General features: G+C 34.7%; 1 protein-coding gene across 2 annotated transcripts; it reads right to left on the bottom strand.

Moving 5' to 3' along the window:
* Nucleotides 1-7,836: 7,836 nt before the first annotated feature.
* Hb (hunchback) lies at nt 7,837-13,682 on the bottom strand. 2 transcript variants are annotated; one of them, XM_008184541.3, is made up of 2 exons: nt 13,161-13,682; nt 7,837-10,399 (listed from the first exon to the last, which is right to left on the bottom strand). In XM_008184541.3, the coding sequence occupies exon 2, from the start codon at nt 10,393-10,395 to the stop codon at nt 8,641-8,643; it is 1,755 nt and encodes a 584-aa protein (XP_008182763.1). In that variant the 5' UTR covers nt 10,396-10,399; nt 13,161-13,682; the 3' UTR covers nt 7,837-8,640. The 2 variants fall into 2 exon arrangements, with proteins under 2 accessions (XP_008182763.1, NP_001155982.1); NM_001162510.1 differs by lacking the exon at nt 13,161-13,682 and having other exon boundaries at nt 8,564-10,395.
* Nucleotides 13,683-17,142: the final 3,460 nt, after the last annotated feature.

Genomic DNA, 17,142 nt, shown 5'->3' on the forward strand with positions numbered 1-17,142 from the left:
AAATAACGATTATTTATATTCAGACGGATGAAGTGTGCGGAATATATTTCTTTTTGAGCGACTGTACAACAAAAAATATGGCAAAATTATTGCCAACTCAACGATCACCGCCCGTCACACCACCCCCGTCGGAGGACCGAACCCGGTAGAAGCAACAATGACATGCAAAAATCTGGATATTTGTTTGTGACAATATTTTTAAAAATCCCTATAGGCATAATGTATTTTTTACGACCCTTTTAGGAGACCCAAACGTCTTTTAATGAAGTCGCCGTCGACGTTTTTACTTTTCCACCACCACCCCCGTGTCTACCGGTATTTTTTTCTTTCTTTAGCCACAAAATATTGATTGATCGTATCCTCCGCAGAAATACGTATCACAAAAAGGTCATTGTCACGACGCACACAGACCGCCGTTTCCCCATTTTGTGGCACACAATAAACACAAAAATACATATATGCACACAGTGTACTTCGGTCTAATCACCTCCTCACAGATTTATATTTATTTAATGCATTTCAAATACTCACTCTTCCCAACCGCCGTCACCGTCTTATTGCATATCGAACCGCACTGAGTAGAAATCCATATTATGTTCCGCCGCCGTGAGTTCGTTTCGCAAATGAAAAAACCTGAAATAAAACAGTTTGGAATTTTTAAGTTTAAATTTAATTTGATATTATAATATATTACACTTACTGTAATCCTGTACACAACCCAGCAGTTCCAAAAAAAGGGCTTTTTACACATTTCAACGTTTTGTCAGCCTTTTGTAAATTATGCAGTTTATAATAATAATTCACGAGTCTATTCGCAATATTTTCAAAATTCTTCTATTCATTTTAATTTTTCTATTCTATGTTTTTATATAACATTACCTTCAATGCATATTCATATACGTCTACATCTTAAATGCCTGTAAATGTAATTCTATCCGATATAAAACGATAAAGTAATGACGACGAGCTTAACGTTGTTTTACCATTTTTTTAAAAACCAAATAATATTAAGGTTTCCGTATTTTTGTTCCAATGTCTGTATATACTTAGGAGGTAGCCGCTGCCAGTAGATGTTGTTTTATTTTGCGACCAGATGTTTACAGAAATATTTCGACTCCACGGTAAACGCGCGTTTTTGACCGATCGAGCTCATTTTACGCGAGGGACCTTGCACCTGCGTGTTTAATGAAAAACACGGTACGGCAACTGATTAATTACACGAACAGTGAACACTAACACCGAGAAAGGAAAAAATATTATTGCAAGAAAATGTTGAATGTTATACCTTCCTATACATTATTAATTAATATTATGTAAAATACATTAAATATTACATTTAAAATGTATGCATTTAACACAAAATATACCTACCTACTGAAAAATATGTTGTACAATTTCATTAGTCACTAAACGATTCGGTAATATAAAACTTAAAATACAAATTATAACCAAAATTGAGTTTTTTTTCATACCCGCAATAAGAGTTTATTGTCTTTGACGCCTTGACGGTTTGGCATCATTAAAATATTAACAAGACAAGTCTACAATGTAAAAAGTTAGGAATATTATACACTCGAAAATTAAATACAAAATATAGGTACTTGGCATAATATAATATATAATATAAAAGGTAGGTTACTCTTTATTATGCGATGATTATAAAGTCTTCAGATCGTATACGATAATTGGATAAGCTAATTTGGTGTTTGCAGGTAATGTTAATAACAATAATTGTCGGCCAGCAGCATTTAACCTGAGTTTATTATGGGTAGTAAACTGGTAAAGCGTGCGGTATTTATTTTTCAGTGTTTGCAGATCAAAATCGAACAAACGACTTAGGGGCGTTGTGTTACATACCTACTTATTTAGTTATATGTAACCAGAAGTGCTTGACCGGTCCAGTTCCTCGTTGATAGCAACATAATCAACTCGATATTATAATAATAATTTATATAAAAGACAATTTCGGTGAGTACGTGCCGCAATCGGTAAGCGGCACATTATTTTGTCAAGAGTACCTATACGCCGTATAATAAATAAATAAACACTATTATACGTCATGTTTAATGCACCTAAGATTCTCTCATTCGTTATGGCAGCCGGCAGGTCTCTGGTATTAAAATTTATGATACTCTCTCCACTCACTCCTATAATATATTATTAGATATTATTAAACGTCCGTACGAGCGTGTAGTGTGTACAACAATGTAATGTATTATTATTAATTATTTCAGACATCATTATAATTGTCATTTCCTGTCGCTGAGCACTATTACGATCGAATAAAACGATTTAGGTTTTAAATATTTATTATAAATATTAAAATCGATTGTGTTTAGCGAGAGGGACGAGACTTCAACACAAATACGCTTATTATAGGTATTAGGTATATTATAATATATTATTCCGTGGCACTTTCGTGTTGTATTTTACTGTGTCGTCATCGTTGCCGCGATTTCAGTAAAATGCTATCGCACAGGCGCGTGTGTTGTGCACACATTTATATATATTATATAATATATATCGTGCCGAGGGCGGTCGTCTCGCGCGCGCCGGCGTTCGACGGACCGTGTAATGTGCGTTTTTCACGAGAGAAGGAAAAGACCCGGGAAACTCGAAGAACCCCGCCGACGCCGTGCCGGGTATTATACAAATAATAAAAATAATAATATATTGTATGTACACGAGACGGAGGCGCTCGCACACAAACACACACACCCACACCCACACACACACCTCTCGTGTGGTAGCAGCAATTCTCCGAAATTAGACGAAAATTATACGGCCGGACGGGCGCGCGGCGTCTCCGATTTCTGGTTAAAAAGCCCATAAATCTCTTACTCGGTACCACCGCAGTAGTAAAGGTTAAAAAGACTATATGCCGCAGCAGCAGCAGCAGCAGTAAAAGACCAAGCACACGTGTGGTGGTTTTTCGGATATTACTTGCACGTTTCTCACCGAGTGGGGAAAAGAAAAACGTCGTTTTCAAACCGTTTTGCCCGTCGCGCGTCATTATTAATAGGTATATCTCTCTACCTACCACCTAAATATATTATGTAATATATATTATATGTGCGTGTGTGTGTATGTGTGTGTGCTGCAGTAATATGCATACCGTAAACGTATGACGTGCGCGTAGTTGAACCGCTCGATGACCTCGAGGGGGAAAACGCGCGTGACACGGGGGGTGAAAATAAAAAAAATTCAAAAAAATAAATAAATATATTATACGATGTGCGCGCGCGGTGTGTATACGTAGTAAAAAGGGCGAGAGGCGAAAAAATAATAACACGCGCGCACCCCAAAACGGAATTCCGTAAAAGAAAATGTGTGTAAAAAAAACCGTTTTCTGCCGCTGACGCGGTATTATATACTTACCCCAGAGAGGCGGCGACGGCCGGAGAGGGGTCGACCAAGAGCGGCACACGCGCGCGCGGGCTTTTGAAATGCGCGCACGCGCCCGACGTTTCCGACCCCTAAACAGGCGGGAGGGCGGGCGGTGCGTACTCGGTTTTTTTCGTCGATTTTTTTCTTTCCTTTTTTGCTGTGGGCCCCGTCGCACGCGCAACATCCGAAGGGGGAAAAAAACGAGATTCGGTTTTGTTCGCGTTCGCGTTTTATTTTCATTGTACGGTTACGGACGGTTTGTTTGTCGTCATCATTACTATACCTATTATATTATTATACATTATTTTTTTTACGCGTAATGCAGCGGCACGAGATACGAGCGTCGTCTTGTTATTGGCCCCGGGTACGGCCATTTTCGAGCGCGTTTTTTTTTTAACGCTTAAAAAAACACATGCGCCCCTCGCCTTAACCCATTTTTCACCTTGGCCGCCATTTTGTCGAGGGGATTTTTTTACGTCCGGATGTTGTTTTTTTTTACGCTTGCGATGTACTCATATGAAACTATGTATAAAAAAAACGCTTCCCCCATGATATCCGTTGCTCAGCATAATATTATTAACACCGGAGGCGACTAGAGCGGCCAATCGCGTGCGCCGAATGGAGGCGTTGATGGTAAAAAAAATTATAAAAATTTCGACGCGAATAGAATTTTCCGGACTGAAAAAATGTAATACATTTATTCGACGATTTCGCGACGAAAAAAATGATGTGACGCAACGGCATCACGAATTCACGACCAACCGCCACCACCGTAGCCATAATTTCGGTCCGACCGAAATGCAATTGATATAAACGCGTTGATTGACATAAATCGAAATTCTATACGACTATACACATAATAAGTATATAGGTACCTAAAACTACGATTGTGGTCGCTGAAACACGGTTAACCGACTCGTATTGTTTTTCGCTTTCCACTGCAATAATATTATATAACATATATATATATATATATAGGTACGATAATGAAATTATAACCGCGGTACCCGTCGTGATTCCATAAACGACTGTTAGTTATTACACGTTCAAAACGAACAAAAATTATCATAATTTTAAAACGTTTTGTTGATATTAAACTTTAAATTTGTATTTTGTATACGTCGTATTATAATATGATAAATTATACAATTATACAATTAATTAAAGTTTTAAATTGATGTCCATCCACAATAAATTTTAATTTTAAATTCTCAAAGCCCAAAGGGATTTTTTTCTGATCATAATTATTTAAGTAATAACAATTTTACTGTAGGTTCATATTAATATTATTACAATGACAAACATTTCTTATCAATTACCTTCTATTTTCATCCAATCTAAGCTTCATAGTTATAATTAAGACACTATTAGGCCTGCACTTTTACGAACGTTCAGAAAAATAATCTTTGAGAATTAACCAATTTAAAACTATAATATAATACTATGATGGGTTAGGTCCATTTGCAGGTAATCATAATTTATCGAACTTACACGATAACATTTTAAAAATGGTTTTAATTTATTTTTTCAAACAACAAGGGCAAAAAAAAAGTAATCATTACAGACTCGTTAGTCGCCGGTCTGCGATGTATATAATATAATATAATATTATGATTTGTATCAACTGTATCTTATAATAATAACTAATAACTAATAACTAATAATTAATAAACATACCGATGAAGTTAATTTATAAGATTTGTATTAAAAACTAAATAGTTATATACCTATTACTCTAATAATAGTTTTAAAAACTAAATACAAATTAAATTACCTTCAATTATTAGTAATACCTATTTTATTTTCGTAATATTCTCCGAATAATTTTGATGTTTATTTAATAAGAACCATATTATGCCTGTATACATTAAAGACCATTAAATAAAACGAATGTTGCAGACTGCGGTTCCCAGAAATAAGTTTTGTTCCGTCCAAGAATAATACTCATAAGTTATAATTATTAAAATATTTTTGATCTAGACGTGTACGAACCGAACCGTAATTAATGAAATATTGTGTAATTATTGTCTAATGTTTCATTTTTCGCGAAAATTACGCATTGAAAAAATTATATTTATATATGATTTTAAATACCTACAAAAAACTTACTATTAAAGGAATAAATATTTGTTTGTAAATTTAATGTGGCTATTATTGAATTATTGGATTACAAGTACAACATAATCAAAAACCAATTTCAATACTTACCAATAAGTGTTTTAATAAAATTTAAATTTCCCAATCCCATAGCATGTATCAAATACACTATGTAACTATACAAAAAAATTGGAAGTTTCACAAACGCTATAGACTATTCAGTTCCACTCTCGAGATCTGTTAAAAATACATAATATGTCATAAATGTGAAGCACAAAAACGTGGTACACACAACAATAATAAGGAAGGTAGCTGATGCAGTGTTGTCATTGTTCGGTGTACAGGCATTCATTTTTCGTATTTCCCGTCTCAAAATGCAAACGTGAAACTTATATTTTACACTTCTACGTATTTCTTTATACGCTGCCGTATACACGCATAACAATATATTATTATAATGCATACTTTTACCCCATTCCTGTTTGCGACCACCGTATATATTATTGTGAATATAATAATACGCGTTCACAGGACCCGAGGCAGTCATCGTCGTTGTCGTCGTCCTCTTTTTAAACCCCTTTTAACTCGGAAATCGTTTTGTTTACGCGTTCTCGGGTCGGTGCATGCATCGAACACTCGTTTTACACAGTTTAACTGACAGCCATGGTTCGCTATTGACAAGCGTCAGGTACATGAAATTTATCACAGTCACACGCACAGGTAGTCGGCGCGACACACCGACTACCCTCGCGGTCTCGTGATAGTATTATATTTATTATGGTCGTTACTCGTTTCGTACCATAGGGCATAGAGGAGAGAATATTATTTTCGTCCGGTTTGTAACCGCGAGTAGAATCCGTTTTAACAATAACTATCAATGAATATTATGCAAACTAGAGAATAATATTTTATGAAAGATTATGGCACGGGACTGTGGCGGCTATCCATTTTTTTCTTCAGATTTCAAAATCTATCCATATCATAATGGTAATAATTAATATTATTTAATTAACTATATTATGGACATTTGTGAGCTCTATAAGGGAATAAATTACAATTCTAAATCGCGACGACTTCTACGACTGTGTATTCATCATAGTTACATGAGTAACGTGGCGGCAATAACTATAGGAAATAATAAGAGGGTTAAAAAATCGTAGTTAATATGGTAAAATAAAAACATTTTTTTTTCATTGGAAAACGAAAACACGTTTATTCTCTTCAAACAAATATTATATGATAAGTATGATAATTATTAAACTTTTTGGCACATAATATTTTTATTATACATAGTACATGTAGTATTTTTCAACTATAAATAAAATTAGATAATCTAAATAAAATAATACAAAAAAAACCTTACAAGTTCACCTATGTTTGCATAGAGATATTTATTTACATAGTAAAACAGTTCATTATAAGAGTACCTATACATAATAATATAATAAACTGTATACCTATTAAATATATTTATGTATATATAATATGTCATATAAAATAAGACGACCGAAGTGACAAAAATGTTAGATTGCTATACAGAGATCAGACTTTAGGCCTCTTCACCATGCGGTATATTATATATATATATACATATTGTTTTATGGTCACACGAGCACGACGGCGCTATCTCGTAAAAGATGTGTATTAATTATTACATAATATATGATGGTTTGTTACAATTAGTTATTACAATCCAAGACGGCATTTTCAAGATATTTTTAGTCTTAATTAAAATCACAGTATGAGGGAGGAGGGTTGAGATTACGAACAATCTAATTACAAAAATGACAAAAATTTAGATATAATTAATAATATTATTGGTTATATAACAACTAGTGTTATATCATTGTTGATGCGTTTACATTAAAATATAATATTATAATTATTATTATATAGTGCATTAACGATACATATTATGAAATTAATATTTACACATATTTTTACATTTCTAAGAATTAGTCCTGATGCGTATGAAAGGACGCGTGCGCAGGGGTCTAACACTGTGCGACTACAAAACGCACAGATGACTTTCGGAGTTTCGCCCATCTCACATCAAGTAGAATCCTGCGCACGCGTCATACAGACGGGCATATTTTGGAGAGACGTGAGGGTAAGATTGACTAGATCTTCCATTAATGCCGTGATTGAGATTTTTTATACAAGACATTCAAGCACCAACAATAAAATACATATACTTTTTTACTTTTAACATGTACAATTTACAAAATTAAAAAAAAAAACGCCCACTCGGCAGATCAGTTTAATTTAATTTATACTTATAAAAATTGACGATATTACTCCGTCATAAAACAACCTTATCACAACAAACAAAAAACCAATAGTTTTTTTTATTTTTTTATTTTTAATAGTATCTATCATAAGTGCATAGGTATACACGATACTAAACTATAGTATACGAGGAGAAATAGTTTAACGACTAGATCAAACAATAAAAAATAATGAAGAAGATGAGGTATTACGGTATTTAAACGTAAAAAAAATCAATATTTGTCATTATTGATTCAATCTTGGGTAATTGGAAAGTTAAAAAAGTTATTTTTAAGGATAATAAAATTTACATGTAACAAATAAACTAATAATTTGTGCTTAACTATGAGGACACGAGTTAAACATTTTTAAATCGCTAAAATTGGCGATGGCTTTTATTCCTCGAAAATAAAATTAAAACATAATTAAAATTTTATTTCCGAGAAAAATATAACGAGAAAAAAATATTTAAAACGATAAACAACTAAGCATCTCGACGATTAATGTGCGCAATCACGATTTGAAGACACGGTGCCGACTCTTACACGTTGATAAGTTGAAATCAACGTTTAAGAACCGGAACCGTTCAACAACACCGGCCGCGTAGGTATACAAATTAAAATCGTTTTTAGCTAAGCGCCAAAAACGATTTTCATTTGTACGAAGCATGGGTGCGGCGTAACTACACTCTTAGGTTTGGGGGGGACAGTTATTAAAAAGAAAGAGATGTATAATATAGTACCTATGTAACATTACTTTATATTCTTAATCTGTTTTAATTTTTTCTTACGATAAATCCTATATTACATACCTAAAGGGTTAATTGTTTTAAAATTTGTACTCTATTATTATTTCGTATCTTTCGTAGGTGCGTCTTCTAATTGCAGCCTAACTGTGCGGCACGCGCGCTATGTGAGCGAAAAACGAAAACTTATCTGCCGTTATCTCGCCACACAGGTTGCACGCGAACGGGTCCCTGAAGCTGTGGAAACCCATGTGCATCGAGTACATGATGTTCTCCTTGAATATTATGTCACAGTGGTGGCACACATGCGTCTCGTCTTCCTTGTCTTCTTTTTCAGGCGTCGAAGACAATGACGACGTCTGCTGCTGCTGCTGCTGCTGCTGATGGTAGTGGTGGTACTGTTGATATTCTTCCTTTACCGGAATCAAAGTCTCCTCCACCATTCCTCTTGACTCGCTACTGCAATCCATCGGTACTGCAGGCGACACCGGAACAACCACCACCGGCACCGACACCGACTTAGGCTGCGATTCGGTTGCCGGTCGCTCGAGTTTGCACGCGATCCCCTTACGCCGGCTGCTGCCCGCGGCGCGAGGAGCCACTGAGTCTCTGCTTAAGTTCAACGGTCCCGTCTCGATGGCCAAAACGACGGTCGGGGGCGAAGGATCGGCGACCGCCAACACAGGTACATGTGGTTCGGGCGTCAGTTCACCGCCACTACCGCTACGCCCAGCCAATTCCACTTTCAGCACGTCATCTGAATGGTACTGATGGCCGCGTTTATGGTGATGATTGTTGTGGTGGTGTTGTAGTGATTGTTGGTGGTGCTGTTGCACTTCCATCTTATCATCGACCGACGAGGAGTTGTTATTATTGTTGTTGTTCTTGATGGCCATGTATTCGGCGGCCTGGTAATCAACCATCTCCATGGAGCGTTTAGTGATCATCGAATACATAAACGACTCGGCCGAGGTCGGATACGTAACTTGGGCGCATCCGGAAGCAGGCATCTGCAACAGCTGTTGCATCGAGTACGGTGATGGGTGGCCGCCGCTACTGCTGCCGCCGTCGTCCTGCGACGAACACACCGTCATAGACTGCTGGAGCTGTTGCTGCTGGTGCTGTTGCTGATACGGGTTGTGCCGGTTTTGTTTCTTGTTCTGCCGCGGCCCGCGTCGGTTGCCCACCACGTCGATGACGATGTCCGGGTTCGGCGTGCCGTCTGGGTTGAGCGGCGTGGCCGGCCGGTGGTCGCGCTTCTTCAGGTGCTGCTTGAGGCTGTGCATGTACTTAGATGCGTAACCACAGTCGTAACACTGGAACTGGAACACGTTCGAATGCGACTTGAGGTGTGATTGGAGCATCGACTTGCTCACGCACTTGTAGTCGCAGTCCGGGCACGTGAACGGCTTGGCACCCGTGTGGTTCAGCAGGTGGTATTCGTAGTGGTGTTTCAGGTCGGTGGCGAACTCACAGTTTGGGCACTCCAGCAACTGTTCAGGTTTTATGTGAGTGCGAATGTGCTTCCAGTACTGCACCTTTTCTGTGCACTCCAGCCCACAGTGTTTGCACTTGTGCTTTTTCGGTTTTTGTTCCTTGTTGTTGTTGTTATTGTGGTTATTGTTGTTGTTATTTCCACCAGTGCCAGACCCGTGACCAGACGGTTTCGGGATTTTCAGATCAAAGTCTTCGCACCCGGACAGGTCGCGGTAACTGGACGTCGGCGAGCTAGCCGTACTCCGGCCTTCCGAATCTTCTTGCAAGTGGTCGGTGCTCGACTGAAGATGATTGGACGCGGCGTGATGGTTGAGGTGATGATGGTGATGGTGTTCAAGTGGACGTGCTAGGTCGTACGGTGAATGGCTAATAATTGGCTGGTGTTCGTTTTCCAAAAACATTTTTCTGCAAAACGACAAAGAAACAAAACGTTTTTAATACATCCTATAAGCGTATATTGGTGTAACGTAGTGTATAACGTGCACGGCAGGCGAAATATTTCGTCGAATTGATTTTTAAGGGTCGCGAAGGGGGAAAAAAATAGAATAAAAGAGAAGTAAGAAGAAAGAAAAAAAGCCCCAACGACTTTTAGGGCGCATGACGTCGTCGTGTATATATATATATGAGCATCGAGAGGAGAGAGAAGCGATGATTGCCGGTATTGATTGGACCGGGGGACGCAGTGTGAAAGAAGGCCAAGCGAGCGGGTAAAAAATCGTTTTCGCCGCAAGGGTCGAGTTTTTCATTTTTGTTTTCACCGCCACGGTGTGCGCGGCGTGTGCGACGGCGGTGCGCGAGGGGCGGAAAAATGGCCGACCGTTCCCTGGACAAAACAAAAAGCCATAAAATAAATGCCTCTTCAAGCACGGGGCCCCTCTTTCTAATGAATAAGGGAAGGGGATGATCGGGATAGAAACCACCGCCGCCCGTGCATACTTTTTTTCCTTTTTTTTTTCCACTACCGCCACCAAACCCCGCATTTCACCACTCGGTACATCGTATTCCGCGTGTCCTACTCCTTTTTCTTTCTCGGAATCGTCTCCATGTGTGTGTGTGTGTGTGTGTGTGGTCTCGAAGAAAATGGTTTTCATTTGGGGTGAAAGAAAAAGAGATGGACGAGAAGTGAGCAGAGGATAAATGCGCACGCGAGGGGAAGAAAAAAATAAGTAAAGAAAAGTGAGAGCTTTCTTGTTGAAAATTGAACATTATTTTTACGACTTATATTTTCAGTTGGAAATTGGAATCCACCAAAAATAACTGTATATATGCATTCGGAATCTTAAATAAAACCTTCCAAAATTGTAGATTAGTTATTTATGAACCTGATGAAAAAATAATGTCACGATATTTAATTTCATAACGTATGTGTATTTGATATTCATGAACTTATATTATACCTAGAATTTAAGATAATTCAATAAATAAATATAAAAGGTATATAATGCTATTATATTTATATATATTTGTATATTTGTATTAAGTACCTATTATGTATTGTGTATATTAAAATAACCACCACGATTACCTATATTGATGATATTTCAATAAAATCAATGTACCTATTTATTGGTACATATACATATACATATACATATACCTATGTCTTCTATTTATTTAATTATAACTAAAATCATATTTTTTTTAAGATTTAAAATGTATAATCATAAAATTATTTATCATATATTTTTTAACGTTATTTAATCTAGGACTTCTATTAATAAAAATTGGGAACGACGTAATATTTTAAGATAAATGAATAATTTAATTTCTGTTGAATTATATTAATCAGGTATCTATGTAAGTAGATTCAATTAATTTATTAATAGGTATTAGATATCAACTGTATAATACGCATAGACAATGAAATAGTACCTATTTAGCATTAGTCAGCAATTATCATTAAATTGTTAAACAATCAATAGTTTCAATTAACCATCTGTTTGAAAAAGTGGGGTAGTTAACATAAAAATAATGTTTAAACAAAACACTTAACTTATTACATCCATTTTTAATAAATATGGTATATTAAATACGACAATTATTATCACAGAAGAGTAATATATTACTTACTTACCATTAAATTATAGGTAAGTAAACCATAATATATTAATTTGTGTCAAAATATTTTATTTCTTTCAAAAAACACTCAAAAACCAAATGGAGAGTAGGTATAATAGAGGGCTACTCAGATTTCATAACAATTTAAAAACATGCTTTGATATTATATTATGATTATGATAGGTACTTGGTGTACATGCTACAATGCTATATTTAAATATACAGGTATACTTGTTCATTGTTGTGATAAAAGTCTCCATTGGCTAAAAATGTAAACGTCGATAAGAACTTACCTAACGTTTAAAATATATTGTAGTTTTTTTTTCTTAAACAACTATTCCATTTCAAATCAAACGCAATACGTCGTTACTCGTTAATGAGGTGCCTACCTAGAACTTCGTGTTAACTTATCAGTGATGCCTATTGAAAAAAACACGCTGAACCGGTGTTTGGGTAGCTTTTTTTTATCTATATATAAATATAACCATTGCACAGGCATAGGAGTGTCATTCAATTAAATTGGTTGTTCTTTATCCACCGGGAATTTCGTAATTATTAAAAATAAATTGTACGAGTTCATCTGTTGATTTTTAATTAACATCGAATATCGATAGAAATAAGTACATAAGAAATACAAGAGAACACACGCATTTTTAAACCAAGCGTTTATAATGGAGAAATAAATATATAATTATATATTTTTTAATGTGAACATAAATACAACTCCATAAGAAACAGAGAATACTTCCAATTAGAAAACAATACGTACTGTAATAAAGCCAGTCCAAAAATCTTAATGGAGAATTGACTAAAGGGTGAGCGTACTTATAAAGGGTTACTCGTATAGACGGTAAATCCCTTCCGTTTGATCAACTCCCTCTAGACAACCATCAATTTAGGGATTATTTTAAATGAGTGTTTGATCATAAGAGGGTCCATCACTGAAGTATAATTTGAGTCTCATAAATAGGAATTCATTTTTATCAATACTAGTCGTGATTTACGTATAGTAGTAGGTAATAGAGATCACCCGCACAAAAAAAAAACCTAAAACTACAGTTCTAATAATAGGCAATTGCAATAAAAATCATAAATATTGTTAACTTACTGTTTAAGCGTGCGAGTTTTCTCTGATGATCGATCAACAATAAGTCATTTGTAGGTCGAGCCGGCTGGTAAATAGTGAGTGTGAGGTCTTGGACACCGTGGTGGACGAATTTCTTCTAGATTTAAATCGTCGACACATGGATCGGTGACGGATACGACAACGGATCACTATTCAAGATTAACAGCATTTCGACGACGATAAAAAAATTAATGATATAAAATCCACGAAAGTCGGACGAGCCCGAAGTCGTTCGGGCACTATATTTATAATAACTATAAATACGAACGGCGCGAGCCTCTATAAAATAGGTGCCAATATTGTTTCTACTGAATGGATGCAACACTGCGGCGAGTGCAATAATTATTGCGTGGAGACAATAACAGATATACGATGTGAAAAAATCAAAACGTTTGTGCGAAATCCGCACGTGACCGACACACAAAAAGCGCACAAGTACAACTAAGGGACACTGCACGGACCGGTCTGTACGTCGCGTCGGTGGCGGCGATTATTGCAGGTTCATATTCTGCTGCCGCGGGCTCGGTTAACCTACCCCAACGAGTTGGCCCCCTCCGTCACCGTCTACAGTCGCCGACGGTGCACGACGGCACGCGACGGTTCGCGACGCGATACACGCCCACCGAAAGCGCTCGCGTGTGCGTGTCGGTTTTTTTTCTCCTCTTCCACTTTTTCTTTTTTTACTCTTTTACGTCCGTACGAAAGGATTGGACCGAGCCCCGTAATTGGGTGTGTTTTTACCGCCACCTCTCTGTCAATAGAAATACGCCACCGCCAACGCGATATTACCATAACGCGTACCTACCTAATACCTATGTATAGTTTGTATATTATAACTGTATAATGACAATTTATTATTAATAGTGTTAAGTTGTAGGTATGTCATTATTGGTGTTGTTCGATTTATTTTTATTTTTACTCGGAGCGCGTCCGAAGGAAACCAGATGAATAGAATTCGTTTAAAAATAAGCGATTTGCCACCCGCATAATTCGTAGACGAACAACTATCATCGCGCCGTACAACGTATCGTTGTAATAATTACAGATAGACACAGCCGCACAGACATACACAGACATACATGGGCTTACACACCGTCGGGTGGGTGCATTTATATCCTATAATATTAATATATTATGATATGGATGAGAATTGATATGATATCGCGAGAAGATGCACGTGACGGTTGAAAGAAATCACATAAGTGTATATATGCAAACGGTAAAATTGAAACGCAGAATACTGCGCATTAAGTAGGTATATATGCATCGATAATAATTAGGAATAGTATGTTCCATAATAATCGACATTTTTTTTTTGTTTTGGATAAACGGACCTTAAGCAAACGTCTGCAAGATGCTAGGATACATACTTATCCGTATGCAGCTGCCATTGATATGCTTCAGGCTTCGCTATACTTGCGAAATAATATTTATAAAAAAAATTAAAAAATCTATTAACAATTTTATTTATACCACAAAAAATACCGAAACATTATTTACATATGATAGATAGCCAGATAGGTAAACCTTAAAAATATATTTTAGGATAATTGACTATTCTGAATCATAACAGAATTAGTAGGTAAATCGTAATGTGCTGTCGTGCTGATAATTTACAACACAAATTATTGTAATTAATAATTATTTATTTTTATTTAGGAAATCCTTAAAAATTCCCTATGTCACAAGTTTAAACAATTATTTAACACCTTTGCAGTCAAATTAAAAAATAGACTTCAATTGAGTTTTCGTGAAGGTCTGATAAAAATAGTTTGAAATTTAAATTTAAATACCTTATGTAAAACAATATATTTATATCGTATTATCTTATTTCGTACATAATAATATTTTAAATTTGAGTTACAAAACTTTTTTATGCAATACAGAGATTATTATCAATGGTTAAAAACAAGTTGAGCAATGGGAATTTCCGAATTATAAATATTCATCGTACCTGTGGGCTATTAATTATAGCTTCTAAATAACATAATAAAATCTGTTAAAAAAATGCCATGGTAGGGATACTAATAGTACAATAGTACAATGTATGTTTGTTGTTACTTGTTAGTAGGAATGTAAGATGTTACTCTAAATGTAATATGTAACAATTGCGGGCAATTGCAATTTTTGAATGTAATTTATTTTTGATAATTAAATTATTCGAATAGTCTACCAGCCTAAACCTAAGACTATGAGTTTAAAATACTCAGCAATGTTAAAACATTCTTAATGTAGGTACTCATTACCAATGTGAACAATGAATTGTAATAATTTAATGATTTAATATTCAATAAATATGTTATATTTACAAAATAATTATTTTTAAGTTAGAACAGTATAGAAAATTGTCCTATATGGCTATATCAACAAAATAAGTGCATATTATTATAATTAGTTTTGGTAAAGGATGTATGTACTGTCTGAACTGAATATTAGATATGGACAAAACCAGTGGCTTGCCGAACAGTCATTTTTTGAGGCAATTGCCTCAAGGGAAATTTGGGTGGGTGGGTGGGTGTGTTAGTATAGATGTGCAACTTATACCTAAAAAAACTTAATAATATTTATTATTTTGAATAATAAAAAAAAAATAGTGAAAAAACTGTTGGTGGTGGGGAGGGGGATCAAATTGTATAGTTTGCCTCAGGTCTGCTTGTCAGTTCGGCACGCCACTGGACAAAACCAATCACTATATATAAAGCCACAAAGTTTGTTTGTATTTGAATAAAACTATATACCATACCTATAGTTGAGAAGTACCTACCTATAGTAAAATGTAACTTTTAAGTGTTACTGTATTAGTAATTAGTATAACAATTTAAATCTAAGAATATTGTTATTTTAACAAAAGTTATAGGTGGTACACATTAGTATAGTGGTTACTGGTTAGCCGTTGTAGGAGTCAAAATAATAATTAAGTGGGATACGAATACTTACCTAATATTATGTAAAATTGTAAAAGTATAATAGTTATTTAAACTATAATTTTATTGTATTTTATAGAATTAATCTAAGTTTTATATTTTAATTGTTTTTCTAGTTATTGCATTTCTTATTATTTACTTACATCTACGACCATATATATATTAAAAATGCATAATATGGCTACAGTATATTTTGGAAAAATTATGGTTCTTCTATATTTTTAAAATAAAGTATTCTTAGTGCATCCTTATTAATTTTTTAATATAACTATTTTATTATTTGTTTGGATTTAAAACCCTTAAAAAAACCCTTTAAATATGTTTCAATAAGACTTAATAAAAAAGTATTTGCTTGTGTGTTATTAATTTTATATTATACATAGGTACTATTTATATTCTATCATAAGTACCTATACACTATATATATTATATAAGTTATTAACTTATTGTTATAGACATTGACATCTTATATGTAATTAAATAAACAATTTATTGCAATAGTTATATTGGATAGGTAGGTGTCAGATTTTTAAAATAATTTTTATTTTTTCCACAATTATTTTAATTAGTTTAAATCATTCGTTTAAGATAAGACAAATTTTTACGTTTATAAATATATAATTATTATAACTAAAATTGTATTTTGTAACAAATGGTTAAATCTGATAATCGTACCCAATAACTAATAAGATTATAAATAAAATTCACAGACTTATAGAATAATATATTATATACTACAGAATTCATAACGAACATACTAAAATATATTATTACTTATTCGGTAAACGTTATACCTCTATTAAATTATTTATAGTTATTTAAATTTTCAAGCGTTTGGTAAAATGTTTACATATTATAATGTAATAAGTATACTTACTATACTTGCAGCTAGATAATAATAAATATAATAGTAGGTATAATAGTAATAATAAACTATTTAAAACGATTGCGATATTTACTTCCTTCAGATATATTTCGTAAACTAATTAAATTAATATTATAAATAGTATTTTGTTTTAGTAAACATCGTTTAATTTTCA

This window comes from Acyrthosiphon pisum, chromosome A2, assembly GCF_005508785.2.
Source record: "Acyrthosiphon pisum isolate AL4f chromosome A2, pea_aphid_22Mar2018_4r6ur, whole genome shotgun sequence".
Taxonomy (NCBI): Eukaryota; Metazoa; Arthropoda; class Insecta; order Hemiptera; family Aphididae; genus Acyrthosiphon; species Acyrthosiphon pisum.